This window comes from Ursus americanus, chromosome 10 (genome assembly GCF_024610735.1).
Source record: "Ursus americanus isolate L20-20 chromosome 10, mUrsAme1.1.p, whole genome shotgun sequence".
Taxonomy (NCBI): Eukaryota; Metazoa; Chordata; class Mammalia; order Carnivora; family Ursidae; genus Ursus; species Ursus americanus.
Window position 1 is genome coordinate 77,424,159 of NC_142136.1, and position 19,866 is coordinate 77,444,024.

The 19,866-nt window shown below is 35.0% G+C and overlaps 1 protein-coding gene across 2 annotated transcripts in view; it reads right to left on the minus strand.

Annotated features, from left to right (window-relative positions):
- ZMYM2 (zinc finger MYM-type containing 2) overlaps positions 1–19,866 on the minus strand; it is a 104,580-nt gene that overhangs the window by 49,584 nt on the left and 35,130 nt on the right. For both annotated transcript variants that reach the window (XM_045797139.2, XM_087865244.1), the window contains 4 exons: positions 19,423–19,708; positions 17,106–17,271; positions 16,149–16,361; positions 3,579–3,650 (listed from right to left, as the gene is read on the minus strand). In XM_045797139.2, coding sequence (XP_045653095.1) covers positions 3,579–3,650; positions 16,149–16,361; positions 17,106–17,271; positions 19,423–19,708 — 737 coding nt within the window. The remainder of the gene's footprint in view (positions 1–3,578; positions 3,651–16,148; positions 16,362–17,105; positions 17,272–19,422; positions 19,709–19,866) is intronic.

Genomic DNA, 19,866 nt, shown 5'->3' on the forward strand with positions numbered 1-19,866 from the left:
ACAGTGTTTTCTGTTTACCATGACACACTTCTTTGTCATTTGACAGAAGAAATTAAATGGACCTACAAAGTATAAGCCTTAATAATCAAATGACTATGTTCCTTCAGAAGAAAAATTTGATCTTAAATATTTTTTTCCACTGAGCTGTGCTGTTGTCTCAAGAACTTTTGGAACTTCTCTTAAAACCAATTAACCACCTATGTATAGTACATTTAAAACCTCATTCAACCATGATAAAACACCATCATTTTAGATTTTTTTAAACTAAAAAAAAAATGTCATTTAACAAGATTTGGGGCTATTAACTAAAGCTAGTAATTAGTCAACAGACAAGACTAGTCAGCCCTTCTGGCAAGAGTATTTGCCAACACGTAATTCAAAGAAACAAGGTAAACTATATAATGGTAAGACCGAAGGAGGTACACTTTGAAAATTACTAGACAAAAGCAATATTACTGAAATATACATAGTCTTACAAAAATACAAATACAGCAGATGAACTGGTGTATTTCTATTAAAAACATGATAGTCACAATTAGAAATCAAACATAAGGAAAAGCAAGTCTTTAGAAAGTGCAACTTGTATTTGATCTTTCTTCTGAGTGGTTACACAACTATCAAGCCGCTAAATCAAATATCACATATCATACTGCAAAATAATTGCATCCATTTTTCCACCTGATGTTGAGATTCTTTAATCACTGTCATACCCAACAGCATCTAGTACAATATAATGATATTAAAAGGCCTCAAAATGTTCCATGGATGGATGACCAACAAATGTCAGGGAAGATGACTATCAGGCCAAAAATAACAAAATGGGTAAACTGCATGGACAAATATCATAAGCGCCACAGGATTTTAGAAAATAAAGGTAATAAATTGAAGGTAAAATAACCAAAACCAAATAACTAACATCAACATCAAAAAAAGAAAAAAAAAAAAACTTTCTCAGCATACAACAAATGGAAGTTATAAAAAAACATAACTGGTACCATAAAAAATAAGCAATGCTGCCTATTCCTCATTTACTTAAATCCCACTTCATAGAAGTCCTAAGTTTTACTTTTCAAAGTGGAAATCAACCCATTCTTCAATCTCTCATAGACTGCAAAAAGAAATACTTATCAACAGTAAAAGAATAGTAACAAGGAACAGAAAAGAATAACTGCAAACCTATTAAGTCTAATTATGACTTTCCCAGTGTTACAAAAACAATAGAGGAGAATGCTGGTTTTTTGCTTGAAATGACAAAATATTTTCCTGAGGCCTATATAATAATTCAAATTTTTATAATGGGAAAAGAGTCAAAGAAAACACATCAATAAAACAATGAAAGAAAAAAGAATTTTTAAAATCTGGCACCATAGTACAAATCAGGAATACTAAAAATATCAGGACACTTGCCATTAAATCACAGGATTACAAAGAGAAAAAGCAAGCAGCTCTCAGCAGATTCTTGTACAAGACCTGCATGTAGCAGCACCCATCAAGAATTCTTTTATTAATATAAATGAAGTCCAACCATCTAACCTAAACCTGGATTAGAATTTTTTTTTAACTTATTAGAAACATCCTTTAAGTTGACAATAATTTTATTGGCAGAATGGTTAAGTAATTAGTAAGTTTTAAGACGTACCAATAAAAAGTAGACCAGTTGAATTGGGTCAAGTAAACAAGGAGCTAAGCAACTGGTCCACACTGACAAATACTTTTATCTGAAGAGAATGAGAAAGTACTATCAGAAAGATAGAATCATTAATATTGAAAATATTTTAACACAGCCACTTTCACAGCCACCACTACTTCAAAAATAAAAGGACCCATTTAATGAAAGAACATTAGTAAAAAAAAGAAATATCTGTTCATGCCATGTTTTCTGTTCTTTGTGTAAACAATCAAAATATTTAAATTTCATTCATCCTACAAATAGACATTGAGTGAGTTAAAAAATGAAATTAACTGTAATAAATTCACAATTATTATATTCCCCATGCAGACATGGGAGAAAATAAACCTACTCACAAATTCAGTGAAAAAGAATAAGGTAAAACTAATTAAACAAGATACTGGTAAGGGAAAGGTATATATAATGGGGAATTTATGGCAAATTGGCTCATTTTCAGTCTACTCATTAAAAAATGGTACATTTAAATTTTACACAATTCCATATGAATATCAAAATTAATCATCACATGATTTTACATAAAACTTCCTCCTAATTTATTCTTTTACATGTATGCAATACATAATTCTTTTACTACATTTTGACCAAGTGAGTGAACCACATGGGAAGGTACTCAAGAGATAAAAGCTTGATGTACTTGAAATTGAGGGGCACTCTACTAAATGTCCTGTAGTATTCAAAAAATGTCAAGGTCATGAAAGACAAAGACTAGGGAACTATTTCATATTAAAGCTGACAGGACTTCCAACCCCAGCCATGATGGAGTACAGAGACTAGATTTAACCTCCCACTTTTAAAAACCAGAAAACGACACAAAAGATATGAAACAATGGCTTTTAAACATTCCACAAAACATAATATAACTCATTATATAGAAATTTTTAAAAATCAAGCTGTGGAAACATATCTAGAAATGACAGCTAAGAAAATACAAGGCAAAAATGTTAAAAGATCTATGATAAATATGCTGATATATTCAAGAAAGCAGTAGAGGAAAACATGAACATAATGAGGAAAGGAATAGAAGATATAAAAAAGACCCAGATGGAACTTCTAGAAATGAGAAATGCAAGATCTGAGACATAAAATATACCACATGGGACTAACAGTGTATTAGAAAAGATAAGTAAAATTAAAGATACAACAACAGACATTCTGCAAAATGAAGAAAAAAAAAAAAGACGAAAAAAAACCCAATAAATAATACAGCAACAGGGACCATGGGACAATAGCAGGAAATCTAATATATCTGGAATTGGGGTCTCAGGAAGGGGTTGGGGGGGCGAAAAACATTTTTAAAGAAATAATGGCCTATGATCCAGGATTGGATCCTAAACAAGAAGTAATTTTTTTTTTCCATTTGCTGCAAGGGACATTAATGTTTTAAAATTTGAATAAGGTATATAGATTAATCATATAGCAGGAGTATGTCAATATGAAATTCCTTGTACTACAGTTATAATTATTAATTGTACATATTTATTATACACATATTTCTGTACTAATCCATTCACCTAGAGTAAGGAATATGAATTTAGAAATTTTTACAAAATAAAGGATTTTTAATATCTTTCAGGTAGGCACAAAAGAGAGGACCTTTTATATCCTAGGTAAATGCCTACTCTGGACAAGGTACTGTGCATAAATTTTTTATCTGAAAATAATTTTTAATAAAAATACCTAAAAGCAAATGAGTATATCACAATACATGTAAAATTTAGTGAAATAAATTTTGCCTATGATAACATAAGAAAACATCATCATCTGACATATTTTAAGTTCATAAATTTTAATATACTTCAAAATCCACATGATTTTTCAGTTACATAATAAAGACAATAGCAGTACATGAAATTGTTAAGGGCTTAACCACAGCTACATTCCTGCTTACCTCGGGTTGCATTAAGAAAGAGTCCTGCATGTGGTCTCGAACCTCCTTCAGAAAGCTTGGATGGCTACCTACCTAAAAAAATATTTAAAAGACATTAAAAAAAATATATAAAGAAGCTGCTTAATTGAAAGACAAATAAGCAAATCAGTAAAAGTTGATTTTTTTTTTTTAATTTTATTTATTTATTTGACAGAGACAGCCAGCGAGAGAGGGAACACAAGCAGGGGAATTGGGAGAGGAAGAAGCAGGCTCCCAGCAGAGGAGCCCGATGTGGGACTCGATCCCAGAACGCCGGGATCACGCCCTGAGCCGAAGGCAGACGCTTTAACGACTGCGCTACCCAGGCGCCCCGTAAAAGTTGATTCTTAATTGTCTGTGTCTTAAAACTCATTCCAACTTTTAAAAATGCCTCTGTCCTATCCCCAGTGCCATTGTTAAATTATTTTAATTATCCTATAAGAAAAAAATCATTTAATGATAAAACAATAACAGGTAACAAATTATAAATATAAACAGACCTTTAAACTTACTTGACTTGCCTAAGTAGACCTAGACAAAAAAAAAAAATTACTTATTTCTCTTAGATGACAGTGTATTCTAAGATCTCATTATAGCCTATGGTACCTCAAAACATTCTAAATTAAGTGATTTGAAGATTATGCAGGTACAGTTTTCATTACTGGCAAATGGGTTGTTTTGGAAACTCTTTTTAGAGCACATGACAGTTTACAGCACATATGAATATACATCTTACTCCTTGCAGAAAGCATCCTCCTTTCCATTAAAGTCAAAATACCATATGAGAAAATGGAAAATAAAATATTGAAAGAGAAGTGTTAAGTATTATACAGTCTCCACTGCCAGGATCCAGATTATTAATTACCTGTATCAGTATATTCCAGAAACTAATTCAGCAATGGGGATACAAACAATGGCAGCTAAGTTAAATGTTAGAGAAAAATGTCAAAAGGGGAGGGAGAGGGCAAGGGTAAGAAAAGATCACCATACAGTTTTAGTTCCCCCAGATTATAGGAAAAGACCTTCACTATAGCATCTTATGTAGTGGTTTCCAAACATGTCTGATTGTGTTCCCTTGTCAAGTAACAATGTATATGCGTGGATTTCCATTTACTTACTTGTAAATTATGAACATGCAATATATGAATTACACATGAAAATAATTTTACAGAATGAAAGATGAAAAACTTTTTAAATAATTTTTATTTTATTTAATCATAGTACAAAGAGTATTTTCTATAGCCATTAGAATGGAATCATTTGGTGTCAGTGGAGGCTACGTGGGGAGCAGTAAGGTGGTATTCCTACTCCTCCCAGTTTGGGTGGATCAGCCAAAGCCCAGAGGGGAGCCAGAATGCCTACCCTCATCCAGCAATAACAAGGAGCCCACCTCAACGGGTATCAACAGAGGCCAAATGGAGAGCCTGGATTTCAACCCCTACCCCTACCCCTTCCTACTCCTACCACAGCAGTGTCAAATAAAAGCCAGCTGAAGAAGGTTTAAATAAGATCCAGAATATAATAACATAATACCAAAAATTTCCAGGCTTTGATTAAAAATAAAATCATGTATCCTATCAAAACCCAGAGAAACAACAATTTGAATGGAAAAAGACACCTGGGTGGCTCAGTTGGTTAAGCATTTGCCTTCAGCTCAGGTCATATTCCCAGAGACCCGGGATCGAGTCCTGCATCGGGCTCCTGGCTCAGTAGGGAGTCTGCTTCTCCCTCTGCTCTTCACCCCTCTGCTGCTCTCTCTCCCCCCCCAAATAAAGAAAATCTTTTAAAAAAATAAAAATAAAAATAAATGGAAAAAGATGATCAGTAGATGCCAACAATGACAGAGATGTTAGAATTATGACAAAGATTTTTAAAGCAGCCAAGATAAAAATGTTTCAACAAAGAATAAAAAACACACTTAACAATGAAAAAATAGAAATTCATATAAAAAAATAGAAGATATAAATAAGAACTAAATGGAAATTCTAGGACTCAAAAAAAACCAGTAACAGAAATTTAAAAAATCAACAGATAGGGTAAGTCAAAAGAATGCAGGAGCCAAGTGAAAGTGCTCCCAATGGCCAAAGCTAGAAAATTTTGATCAACAAAATAAAACTGTATTTTATTATAGCCCAAAATTATAAAATATCTATGAGTCCCTACTAATATTAATAAATGACTGAATAAATTAATAAATGTAGGAGAAAAGACCAATCTCTTATGCAGAAAAATTCCAATTAGCTGTATACTCCACCCGAAAGGAGACAGTGACTTCATTCTCAAGAATACAACAAGGGGAGAGCCTGGATGACTCAGTCAGTTAAGGACTGACTCTTGATTTCAGCTCAGGTCCTGATTTCAGGGCCCTGCCTCAGGCTCAGCACAGGGCATGGAGCCTGCTTAAGATTCTCTCTCTCTCTCCCTCACCTTTTGCTCCTCTCCCCTGCTGGGTGTACACTCTCTCTCTCAAAAAAAAAAAAAAAAAAAGAGAGAGAGTACAACATGGAAATGGGGTGGAGAATTTACAATGGAGAATCCTGACAAGTGCTACTTCAGCAAGGTGATCAACATCAACTTCAACAGTAACTTAAATCATGTTGATAGATGTACTCTTGTGATGTGATGAAAATGGCAGTGTAAAAAGTAAACACCTCTGTGACATTCTTCCTAAAAACATATAGCTCCAATCTGTCTAATGATGAGAAAACTTCAAATTCCAATAGAGGGGCATCTTACAATATATCTAAATCTTAAAAACTGTCAAGGTCATTGAAAACCAACAAAAGTCTGAGAAAATGTCATAACCAAGACTAGCCTGAGGTAACATGATTACTGGATATAATGTGGTATCCCAGATGGGATCCTGTAAAGAAAATGGGCATTATGTAGAAGTTAAGGAAATATGAATAAAAGATAGACTTTACAAAATAACAAATATATTAATGCCAGTTCATTAACTGCAACAAATGTTATCTTACTGATTTAAGGTATCAATAAAAGACCATCACAGGAGAACTCTGTACTATCTGCTTAATTTTTCTGTAACACTAAAACCATTCTAACTCTTAACTATAGAAAACAAACAGAGGGTGGCTGGAGGGGAGGTGGGTGGGGGATGGGGTAACTGGGGGATGGGGTAACTGGGTGATGGGCATTAAGGAGGGAATTTCATGTAATGAGCACTGGGTGTTATATGCAACTGATGAGTCACTAAGCTCTACCTCTGAAACTAAAAAAAAACCCAAAAAAACAAAAAACACCATTCTAAAAGAAATTATTAGTAAACAACAAGAGAAAACCCCAACCAATAGCAGAATGGAGAAGACAGAGGAAAGAATCATTGCAGGGAAATATAGAAATTATCCAAACTTAACTGAAAGAAAACAGACTTGGATGGAAAAAATAAAAAAGAAAAGAGCCTCAGGGATCTGTAGGACTATAAAAAATATACAGAAATTCAGGCTCCCTATTTGGCCTCTTTCAACAAAGAATAAAAGTCACTACAGTCCTGGAGGGAGAGAAGGAAGAGGATAGGGTTGAAAAAGTAGTCAAAGGAACATTGCAAATTAGGCAGAAGATACAAACCTATGGATAAAAGAAGCTGAGCAAATCCCAGAAAGGGAAAACTGAACGAATCACAATATTATCACAATCAAATTTCTGAAAATTTTAAATAAAATTTAAATTTGAATAAAAATAAAGACAAAAAAAATCTTGAAACCAGCAACAGAAAATGAATGACAAAGCTATAAAAGAAATACACTTGGAATTACAGCGTAGAAAGACAAAACGCCTTTAGTCAATAGCCCCTCTACTTGACCCAACCACCACAGGAACAATATGGCATTAACCCCACCCACACGAGAAAAGGACAAGTGGAGAGCTTAGACTCTACCTTGGCCTGGCTGCAATGCAGTGCCCCACTGCAGCAACCCAGCTATGGTGACGTGAGAAAAGGCGAAGTAGGGAGCCTGAACTTCTATCCTATCAGGAAGTAACAAGGTACCCTGTTACCTACCCCCTCAAGATGAGAACTGGTAACATAAGGACTTCCACCAGCAGTAACTAGGCCCAAACTGAAATTACAGTCTGAAGAGCAGAAAGAAAAAAAAAAAAACAACGAAGAAAAGTGAACAAATCCTAAGGAACCTGTAGAACAGATCAAGCAGACCAACATGTGCATTATGAGAGTCCCGGAAGAATAGACAGAACAAAGAATGATTATTTTAAAAAATAACAGGTCAACTGGGTGGCTCAGAGCTCTGATACCAGGATCCTGCGATGGATTCCAGCATAGGGCTCTCTACTCAGTGGGGAATCTGCATTCTGCTTCTCCGTCTCCCTCTGCCCCTTCCCCTGCTCGTGCTCTTTCTCCCGCTTTTTGTCTCAAATAAATACTTAAAAAAAAAAAAAGGAAGAAAACAAAGGAAAGAAAGAAAGAAAGAAAGAAAGAAAGAGAAAGAAAGAAAGAAAGAAAGAAAGAAAGAAAGAAAGAAAGAAAGAAAGAAAGAAAGAAAGAAAGAAAGAAAGAAAGAGAGAAAGAAAGAAGACTGAAAACTTCATAAGTTTGATGAGGCGAAACTAATCTACAAAGCTGAAAAGCACAACAAATTTTAAGTAGGATAAACTCAAAAAGACACACAACAGTACACAATATAATCAAATTGTTGAAAGACACAGAGATTCTTGAGCAGAAAGAGACAAGCTAATTATCAAGTACAAAGAATCCTCAATAAGATTTTCCACCAATTTCTCATCAGAGACCGTGGAAACCAAAAGGCAGTGAAATGACATATGTAAAATGCTGAAAGAAAAATACTTTCAAACAAAAATCTGGCAAAACTATTATCCAAACATGAAGAAGAAATAAAGACATACCCAAATAGAAAACTGAGGGAATTTGTCACCACTAGATCTACTCTACAAGAAATGCTAAAGAGAGTCAAAGATTTATGCCAAACTGGAAAGGAAACTAGACAGTGACTCCAGCAGAATGAAGAAATAAGGATCTTTAGTAAAAGTAACTACATGGGCAAACATAAAACGCAATAGTGCTGTATTTTCAGTTTGTAAGTCCAATTTTTATTTCCTACATGATTTTAAGAACAAATGCACAAAACACAATTGCAAGTCTATGTTATTATGCAAACAATGTTTAAGATGTAATTTATTACAACATAAATGAGGGTGAGGCTACACAGGAGCAGAGTTCTTTTTTTTTTTTTTAAGATTTTATTTATTTATTCGACAGAGATAGAGACAACCAGCGAGAGAGGGAACACAAGCAGGGGGAGCGGGAGAGGAAGAAGCAGGCTCCCAGCAGAGGAGCCTGACGTGGGGCTCGATCCCAGAACGCCGGGATCACGCCCTGAGCCGAAGGCAGACACTTAACCGCTGTGCCACCCAGGCGCCCCAGGAGCAGAGTTCTTAAATGCCAATTATCACCTCAAAATAGATATAAAATTTAGGATGTTAAATGTCAACCACATTCAGCAGCACATTGAAAGTATTACATACCACAACCAAGTGGGATTTATCCCAGTAATGCAAACAGTGGTTCAATAAAAAATAATGAATATAATAAAACACATGAACACAATGAAGGTAAAAACCATTTGATAATCTCAAATGGTAAAAGAAAGATTGACAAAATCCAACACACTTTTATGATTTAAAAAAAAAAAAACCCTCAACAAACTAAGAATAGAAGAAAACTACCTGAACATAATAAATGCCATATATGAACAACCCCACAGCTAACATCAGACTCTACAAAGACACAAGGTTTTTCCTGTTAAGATCAGAAACAAAACATGGCTGCACAATTTCACCACTTCTTCTAGTCTACAAAATAGTGAAACTTCTAGCCAGAACAGTTAGGAAAAAGAAATAAAAGGCATCTAAATTGGAAAGGAAGAGGTAAAACTACTGTTATTCACTGATGATATGACTCTATATGGAGAAAATCCCAAGGGATCCACAGTAAAGCTACTAGAGCTAATAAATTCAACAAAGTTGCAGGTGTAAGATCAACACTTAAATATCAGTTGTGTTTCTAAACACTAGCAATGTACAATCTGAAAAGGAAATTAATAAAGCAATTCCATTAACAATAGTGTTCAAAAGAATAAAATATTATAAATAAATATACCGCAGAAGGTAAAGACTTGTACCCTGAAAACTACAAACTGCTGAAAGAAATTAAGAAAGGTCTAGGGGCGCCTGGGTGGCACAGCGGTTAAGCGTCTGCCTTCGGCTCAGGGTGTGATCCCGGCGTTCTGGGATCGAGCCCCACATCAGGCTCTTCCACTATGAGCCTGCTTCTTCCTCTCCCACTCCCCCTGCTTGTGTTCCCTCTCTCGCTGGCTGTCTCTATCTCTGTCGAATAAATAAATAAAATCTTAAAAAAAAAATAAAGAAATTAAGAAAGGTCTAAATGAATGGGAAGACAACCCATATTCACAAACAGGAAGATTTAACATTGTTGAAATGTCAATACTACCCAAAGCAATCTAAGGATCAGTGCAATCACTATCCAAATTCTAACAACCTTTTCTGAAGAAATGGAAAAGCTGATCCTCAAATTCACATACCATTGGAATGGGTCTAGAACACCTAATTTTTAAAGAATAAAGTTGGAAGACTCATTTTTCTAATTTCAAAACTTACTTCAAAGACACAGTTACCACAACAGTGTGGTACTTGCACTAGAACAGACATGTAGTCCAATGGAATATACAATGAAAGTCCAGAAATAAACCTACCCATCTATGGCCAATTAATATTTGAGAATATGACAAGTCCATTCCATAGGAAAACAATACTCTCTTCAACAGATGATGCTGGGACAACTGGATTTGCATATACAAAAGAATTAAGCTGGATGCCTGTCTCACATCATAAACAAAAATTAATTCAAAATGGACCAAAGACCTAAATGTAAGAGTTAAAACCATAAAGCTGTTAAAAGAAAATATAGGAATAAGCCTTCTTAACCTTTGATTTGGCAAAAAATTCTTAGATACGGCACCAAAGACATAATCAACATAGGAAAAAAGAGGTTAATTGACTTTATTAACATTAAAATTTTACATCAAATGACATTATCAAGAAAGTAAAAAGGCAACCAATAAATGGGAGCCAATATCTGCAACCATAAATCAAATGAGTGATTAGGGGCTCCGGGGTGGCGCAGTCGGTGGAACAGCCAACTCTTGGTTTTGGCTCAGGTGGTGATCTCCAGGTCCTGAGATTGAGCCCCACAAGGGGCTTCACACTCTGCCTTCAGTGCAGAGTCTCCTTGGAACCGCCTCTCCCTCTGCCCCTCTGCCCCACGCTCGGGAGCTCTCACTCTCTCACTCTTGCTCTCTCTTGCTCTCCCAAAGGAATAAATAAATCTTAAAAAAAAAAACTTAAGAAATAAGGGATTAATATTCAGAATATTAAAAAAAAAAGAACTCTAAGGGGTGTCTGGGTAGCTCAGTTGGTTAAGCGTCTGCCTTCAGCTCAGGTCCCGTAATCAAGCCCGTCAGGCTCCCTGCTCAGTGGGGAGCATGTTTCTCCCCCTACCCCCGGCTCATGCTCTCTCTTGCTCACTCTACCTCAAATAAATAAAATCTTTAAATAAAAGAACAAACTCCTACAACTGAAAAACAAAAGGAAAAACAATGCAATTCAAAATGGGTGAAGGACTTCAATAGATACTTTTCCAGAGAAGATATACAAATCATCCATAAGCATGAAAAATATACTCAACATCATCAGTAATCAGAGAAATGCAAACCAAAAACCACAAAGAGATACCACCTCACATCTACAAGGATGATTAAAATAAAAAATAAGGATTAAAAAACAGAAAGTAATTAAGTGTTGGGAAAGAGTTACAATAAATGGAAACCTCATGTACTGCTGTTAGGAATTATCAATACAGCTGTTTCGGAAAATAGTTTTACAGTTCCTGAGAGAGCATAAAATTAGCCTATGACCAAGCAAATCCACTCTTAGGTATATACCAAGAACTAAAAACCACGACTCAAACTGATACTTGCATGCCAAAGCTCATTGCAGCATGATTCACACTAGTCAAAAGGTTGGAAACAACCAAAATGCCCTGCAACAAATGAATGGATAAACAAAATGTGGTCTATACATGAATATTATTCAGAGGTAAAAAGTAACGCTACAACATGGATGATATTGAAAACATTGTCCTAAGTGAAATAAATCAGACACAAAAGGACAGATAATGTATGACTTCAAGTATATGAACTATCTAGAATAGGCAAATTCATACAGACGCAAAGTAGATTAGAGATTACCAGGGACCAAGGAAGTTAAGAGAAGATGAGGAGTTAGTGGCCTCATCAGTTTCTGTTTGAGTCATTAAAAAATTCTAAAAACAGAGACGATGATTGCACATTATGAATGTCTTTCATATGTCACTCAACTGCATACTTAAAAACGTTTCAAAACAATTGGAAATGTTGTTTTGTATATGTTTATCACATTTGTTTTAAAAAACTATGAGTTATTTTCTTCCCGTTTCCTGCTCTGGAATGGTTTGAAATAGCATTGCAATTACCTAGTTTAAATCTGATGGAATTTCCCTATGAAACATCTGAGTTGGGGTTCCTGGGTGGCTCAGTCAGTTAAGCGTCTGCCTTCACCTCAGGTCAAGATACCAGGGTCTTAGGATCAAGCCCCAAGTTAGGCTCCCTGATCAGCGGGAAGTCTGCCTCTCCCTCTCCCTCTGCTCCTCCCTCTCAGCTAGTGCTCGCTCTAATAAATAAATAAAATCTTTAAAAAAAAAAAAAAAAAAGAGAAAAGAAAGATACACCAGAGTCCGTTTCTCTTTGTGGGGTAGTTCATTGATAACTATCTCTATTTCTTCTATGGAAATTTCTCTGCCTTATTTTATCTGCTCTGGAGTCAATTTAGGTAAATTATATTTTCACATACACAAAAATTATATTTTCATGGAAAACTACTCAGCTAGGTTTTCAACATTTTTATATAAAGTTGTATACGAAGTAGTCCCTTTTAAATGATTTTCTTCCATTTCCTCTGTTTTGATGGTTAAGTCCACCTTTTCATTTCTTATTTTTGTAAATTTGGGCATTTTTAAACCTCTTTTCCCAATTAATGATCAGCTGGTCTAGTTTTCCACAGAATTTATTTATCATAAAAGCAGCATTCTGGATTATTTTCGTACTGTTTTTATTTCCTAACTCACTAACTCCTACTTTTATCTTTATTTCTTCTCTTTTTAGTTTGTTTTCGTTTTACAACTTTTTGAGTTAAATATTTAATTCATTTATTTTCATTTTTATTGCTTTAAGCATGTAAAGGTAAGAATTTGGTCTTGAGCATTTTTTAAATGTAACACTGACATCTTAAAGAATGCACCCAAAAAAGGGAAATTAAAGACCAATGTCACTTACGAATACCAATGGGAAAGTACTAAATATAAACAATGACAACTAAACATTTAAAATATGATGACAGGTATGGTTTATTCTAGCAATGAAAGAATGGTTAGATGGATTACAAAACTCATTTAAATAATCCACATATTAATAGATTAAAAGGAGAGAAAAAAAGTCATAATCACCTCCACAGACACTGAAGACCTTCAAAACTCAACATTCATTTTTGATAAAATACTTAATAAAACAAAACTCACTAGGTAATTTTTTTTTTTTTTAAGATTTTATTTATTTATTTGACAGAGATAGAGACAGCCAGCGAGAGAGGGAACACAAGTAGGGAGAGTGGGAGAGGAAGAAGCAGGCTTCCAGTGGAGGAGCCTGATGTGGGGCTCGATCCCATAACGTCGGGATCACGCCCTGAGCCGAAGGCAGACGCTTAACCGCTGTGCCACCCAGGCGCCCCTCAATAGGTAATTTTTTAATATGGTGAAACATATTTACCTCAACCCTAAAGCCAGAATCTAATTTAATAAGGAAACATCAAAGAAATTCCCACTGGAAAAACAAAGATATTTACTACTTCCACTATTCAAAACTGTACTGGAGTTATTAGGAAACGTCATCAGGCAAGACAAAATAATAATGGGAATGAGAAATGTAAAGAAAGACCTAAACTTTCTCTATTTGCAGATGGTATGATGGTTTAGTTTAAAATCCAAGAAAATTAACCAATAATGATGATTTAGTTAGATAGCAGGTATTTAAAATCAATTTAAAAATGTATGTGCATACATATATGTATACACACACATAAAATAATGGAAAAGAAAACCTCATTTAAAATAGCATCAGGGGTGCTTGGGTGGCTCAGTCAGTTAGCATGCTACACAGGTCATGAATCTCAGAGTTGTGAGATACAGCCCAGGGTTGGGCTCAGGGCTCAGTGTGGAGTTTGCTAGGGATTCCCTCCCTTTCCCTCTCCCTCCCCCTCTGCTATTCCCTGTGCTCCTGCCCAAGTCTGCAAGTGCTCACTCTCTCTCTCTCAAATAAATAAAATCTTTAAAATAAAATAGCAACAAGAAGATAAAATATTTATCAATTTATTTTTTTCCATTTGTTTTTTAGATTTTATTTATTTGTGAGAGACAGAGAAAGCATGCACAAGCAGGGAGACAGCACAAGAGGCAGGCAGAAGAAGAAGGAGGCTCCCCACTGAGCAGGGAGCCCAGGATATGGCAGACAAAACAATTAACCAGACACTTAACCGACTGAGCCACCCAGGCATCCCAAAATATTTGTGAATTTAACAGGAACACAATGATATAACAAATAGAATGAAATCCCTTGCCCTATGATAGGACATTCTGACATCACAAAGATGCTGATTCTCAAGGACAGTCATTTGGATGCAGATAATATCTGACCCATAATTCAACAATATACCAGAATAAATTCCATTAAATGCATTAAAGATTTAAATATTAAAATGAAGCCTTGCAAACAGAAGGAAAATATGAAAAGCATTCCTTTATAGTCTGGGAGTGAGGAAAGTATATGAAACAAAATCCAGAAGCAATAAAAGAAAACTGTTTGACAATAAAATTTAAAAATTCACATAATAAGCCGTAAGTTGGTGTGGGTTAAAATAGCAAAAAACTGGAAATAACCCCAATACCATCCAACAGCAAAGTGATCAAATAAACTATCATATAGCCCAGTGCTGTCTGGGATATGCTTAACCACTAGCTCTTCGGAGATTAAGGAGACAACATAATTTGCTACATCTGCCATGAAAATACTCCTACTACGGCTAATTTCAGGCTACAAAATGAAACTAAACATGAAACTGGGAAGAGATGCACAAAAGCACACCATTATGTGTAATATTTCCATTATATAAACACAACAGACACAAGTAAGAATACAGATGATATTAAAATACAATAATTAGGAAGTAATAGGTTTTGAGTACTTAGTTTTCAGTATTGGTAAGGTCTGAATTGTGTTCCCCCCAAAATTCATATGCTAAAGCCCTACTCCTGATGAAACTGTATTTGGAATTGGGCCTATAAGGGGACAGTTAAAGTTAAAAAAGTACTAAGAGTGCGGTCCAATCAGACAGGACTAAGGTTCTGCCTTACAAGAAGAGAAAGAAATACCCAAGACCCCCCACCACCCTTCTGAAAAGAGGAAAGACCAGGTGAGGACACCTCAAGAAGGAGGCTATCTGCAAGGCTCAAAGAGCAGCCTTACCAGAAACCAACCCAGAAAGGCACCTTGATCTTAGACTTGTAGCCTCACACTGCGAGAAATAAATTTGTTGTTTGAGCCCTCTAGTCTGGTATTTTACTATGGCAGCCCTAGCAGACTAATATAAACTTATATTTGTTTAATTTGTTTTTAATAGAGTGTTTTTAATAACCAGCTCACAAATTTCCTGAAAATTTGAGCAGCCATTAAAAAAAAGAGGAAAGTCCATAAATCATTGATATACAATAATTTCCAAGATATACTATGAAGTGAAAAATGGAAGATGCAGCATAGTACATACAGTATGCTGTCTTTTCTATAGAAAAAAGAGAAACTAAGAATGAATTACATATTTTCTTAATTTTTCAAATAACAGAACACACAAAATATTAAGAACTGAAAAGCGAATACCTATAAAAGATGAGTAGAAACCAAAAGGAGAAGATAGAAACAGCAGCTGGTCTTCTCTGAATATATTTTTTATGTACTTTTACTTTTGAACCATTATGTCTATATTCAAAAACAAACTAACTCAAAAGACCTTAACACTGAAATATAAATAAGATAATCATTCCCAAGCTAAGCTTTGAAAAATCATTATTTGCAACCCCTCTCCTCCACCCATAAACAAATATCTCGAAAGAGGAATTACTCTGCTAGCATTTACCATTATATGTAAGATCACACAATGTCCAATAATCTACATTTATCTGTATTCATTTGGGATAGGTCATCTCCAAGAGATGAAGACAATAATGGAATTAAATGAGATTCCAGGATAAACCTAGTTAATAAATGCTGCTAAAGTAAAACTATTAGAATAATTTAAAACATATTCAAACGAATGGTGGATTTTGATTAGATCATGAATTACCTGTTTGTATTCACTGACACAACTTTGACAGCAAAATCTTTTCTGCTGACCGTCAATCACCAGGACATTATTTCCAGCACCTTTGCTGGGCAGGTACTCTCCACACTGTTCACAGCAATTCATTATTAAACCATTGGCCATTCTGTATCTATTAAAGCAGTGGTCACTGCACAGCTTATGAGTCATATTTTTAAAGCTGACTTCATGGCGAATCTAAAAACAAGCAAACAAAATTTTAAACACAAATGAGTATCACAAGTAACTAAATAACAAGGTGCTCCAAAAGAAAGAAAATGCCTCAATGATTTTTCTGTGGAAGGCTTATTTAGGTAAAGAGAAAGACAAAATATGGCAGGGGGGAACCACTACTGACATCACTACAAACTTCTCTAGAGATATCTAAAACTGATAGGAAACAACCCAATCTGGATAGTGGTAGCATAAAATTCTAAAACAGACTGGAAATTTTTAGACAAATCCAAAAGGAACTAAAATTAAGTACACTGCTCTAGAAAGGGAGGAGAGAACCAATATTATAAATAATTCAAACAAGGTATGTCTAGTACACAGGTTTCTTTTTCTTCAAACAAATGCAAAAACTTTAATACCATATTAATAATGTGAAGTTATCAAAAAATATTTCCTCCACTTGTTCTCTTTCTTAAGCATTCTAGTTTGTTGTCTTTCCTTGGTAGTCAGCCTCCATGTTTAAACACTATGGTTTTGCATTTACGTGTTCCAAACCTCAAGAAAATAGTCAATTAATATTATATTTTAATATTTCCTAAATCATTCTCCCCATGGGAGAATGGCATTACATAATGGGATATTTATAAGATAAATTTTATATATCCTCAGTTTTAAGGAAATATATACTGATTTATCATTAACTATTAAATAAATTTAAGAATATTCCCATTAGTTAGAACTAAAGAGAAAAGGCACAAAAATACAAACCTCTGTTAGTTTACCACAAATTGTACATCTTGATTTATTTAGAGCTCCTTTAGTAGGATTCTGTTTGTCCTCATAGAGAGACAAACAAGATGTACTACAGAATTCCTGGAAGGATTCACTTGAATCCACTTGAGCAACAATAGTTCCTTTCATTGTAGTTATATCTCTGAAAAATAAGTGGGACAACTTAAAGTAAAATTCTGTTTTAAAAGAAATCAAATATAAGAATAATAACTAATATTTCTAATTTCCATAAATTGAAGTCTGGGAATCAAACACCATTTTTAGATCCATTAAATCACTTATTACTATTTAAAACTTCTTGGCAATAAAATATGAACACAAAAGATTAAGAAACAAAAATATTTTATACCATTAAATCTTTGCCAGTACTCAATTTATCTTCAAACTCCTTAACAAGACTTTCAGGTATTGGAAATACTTTTAAAAAATTGTTATTTATATGGAGTTTAATATCCAGGCCTAAAACTGAGATATAAATTTATAACACCTAGTCAATTCCTTTCCCATGGGTAAGTAGAAAGGTTGAAAGATCTAGGTCGCAGAAATATGACATATATTCTACAGAGGATAATTGAACTTAAGTATATCCCCATAACCATAACCCAAAATAACCCCCACCTAGCTCTCCAAATGCAATTAGAAATGGTAGAAAACAGGGCGCCTAGGTGGCTCAGTCAGTTAAGCGTCTGCCTTCAGCTCAGGTCATGATCCCAGGGTCCTGGGATTGAGCCCCATATCAGGCTCCCTGCTCAGCATGGAGCCTGATTCTCCCTCTCCCTCTGCTCCTCCCTCCTGCTCGCTCTCTCCCCTGCTCTCTCTCTCTCTCAAATAAATAAATAAAATGTTTAAAAAAAAAAGAAATGGTAGAAAACAATACTGATGACTTGTGGAGTTTTCTTTTAACAAAATTCTGAATTTCACAGTCCTATATTACAGTATGCAAAAGTCTACTACTATAGAGCAGTCAAAAAACTAGATAACTGTTCCAGTATTTGAATTTATTAAATTTGTACAGAACACTAAGCCTTTTTCAAAATTCTAAGATCTAAAAGTATCTTCACAAACTTGGGCTGCACCAAGAGATGGTACAGAAAGAAAATCTACCGGGTTTGACCGTACACATAATATACCATATTGCACGTTCTTTTAAGTAGGCTCAGCATGGAGCCCAACGCAGGGCCTGAACTCACAACCCTGATATCAAGACCTGAGCTAAGATCAAGAGTCGGACACTTAACCAACTGAGCCACCCAGGTACCCCAATATTCCACTTATTTTTAACTAGTTGAAGCCAGACCTAAAAATTGGCAGAAGAGAGACGTGTCTCTCCAAGGCTATCAAAAAACTGGTACCTGAGTCTTAAAACAGTGAGTATTCTAATGATCTAATGTTCAAAAAAACATAGAAACATAAAATCCAAACACTTGCCAATTTAAAATAATCTTAATATGAAGACAGTACAAAATGTGACTTATTTTTATACAGAACTAGTTATATATAAACTGCAAAACAATTTTATCTAGCTAGAACTAAATTCTAATAATTAATAATGCAAATAAACATGTATGCATTTTGACAAATCCAAAGAGTCCAAAGGAGATTACAGACAAAATTACAAGGGTCTAGTATTTAAATCAACCCCGGGGGCACCTGAGTGGCTTAGTCAGCTAGGCATTCGACTCTTGATTTCAGCTAGGGTCATGGTCTCAGGGATCAAGCCCCAACTCCGGCTCCATAATCAGCATGGAGTCTGCTTGGGATTCTCTCTCCCTCTCCCTCTGCCCCTCCTCCCCACTACAAGCTCATGCACGTGCACTCTCTCTCTCTCAAGTAAATCAATAAATCTTTTATAGATAAATAAATAAACCAACCAACCAACCCGAAAGCCTATCCAAATAGGAAGCCTTTTAATCATAAGCCACTGGTGGTGGCAGAGAATCCTCCAAAGCCATCACACATTTGAGTTTGGCTTTAAGATTCAAACAACTAGCTTACCAATTTTTTCAAATACCATAATTCACCTCTAAGACTCTTATAATCACTTCTTGGCCTTTTGGCTAAGATCAAGTCTAAGACTCTTATATTTCCCTAAAATTATATATCACCAATATTCAATCATATGGAATTATGTTGAAAGGTAAACCTTACCTACACTTGTAAGTGAGCAAAGCATAACCTACAGACCTGTCAGATCACTTTGTTGTATACCTGAAACTAATGTAACACAATGTGTCAACTGTATTTCAATATATTAAAAAAGAAAAAAAGAAAGAGAAAGAAAGGTAAACCTTACTTTTTACACATAACACAAAGTTTCTTTGGAGCCGGCTTGTGAGAGAAGGAGGAAAGGCAAGTGGTAGAACAAAAGAGGTGAGCTGATCCTTTTCGTTGATAAGCTGTCTGTCCCTTCTGTAAAGGTTTTTTGCAGTTTGCACAAGTGACTTTAACTGGTTTAGTGGGTTGTTGTTGTGCAGAAGGCTGGAAAATTTGTTTAGGAAGCGAGGCCACTGGTGATAAAGAATCCACTCCTGGTTGTTTCTGATTACGAGGAAATGAAGCTGACTGGGAAATCCAGGAATCTTAAAAACAAAATGCACAAGGAAAAATAATGAAACAGGTATTTACATACATCGACGATGCTATTTACGTGAACAGTTTTAACTTCCCATCTTGTAGAAGTTTAAGACATTAATAAAGCAGCAGTATAGCAGAGAGGAAAAAAACAAAGTTTTGGAGT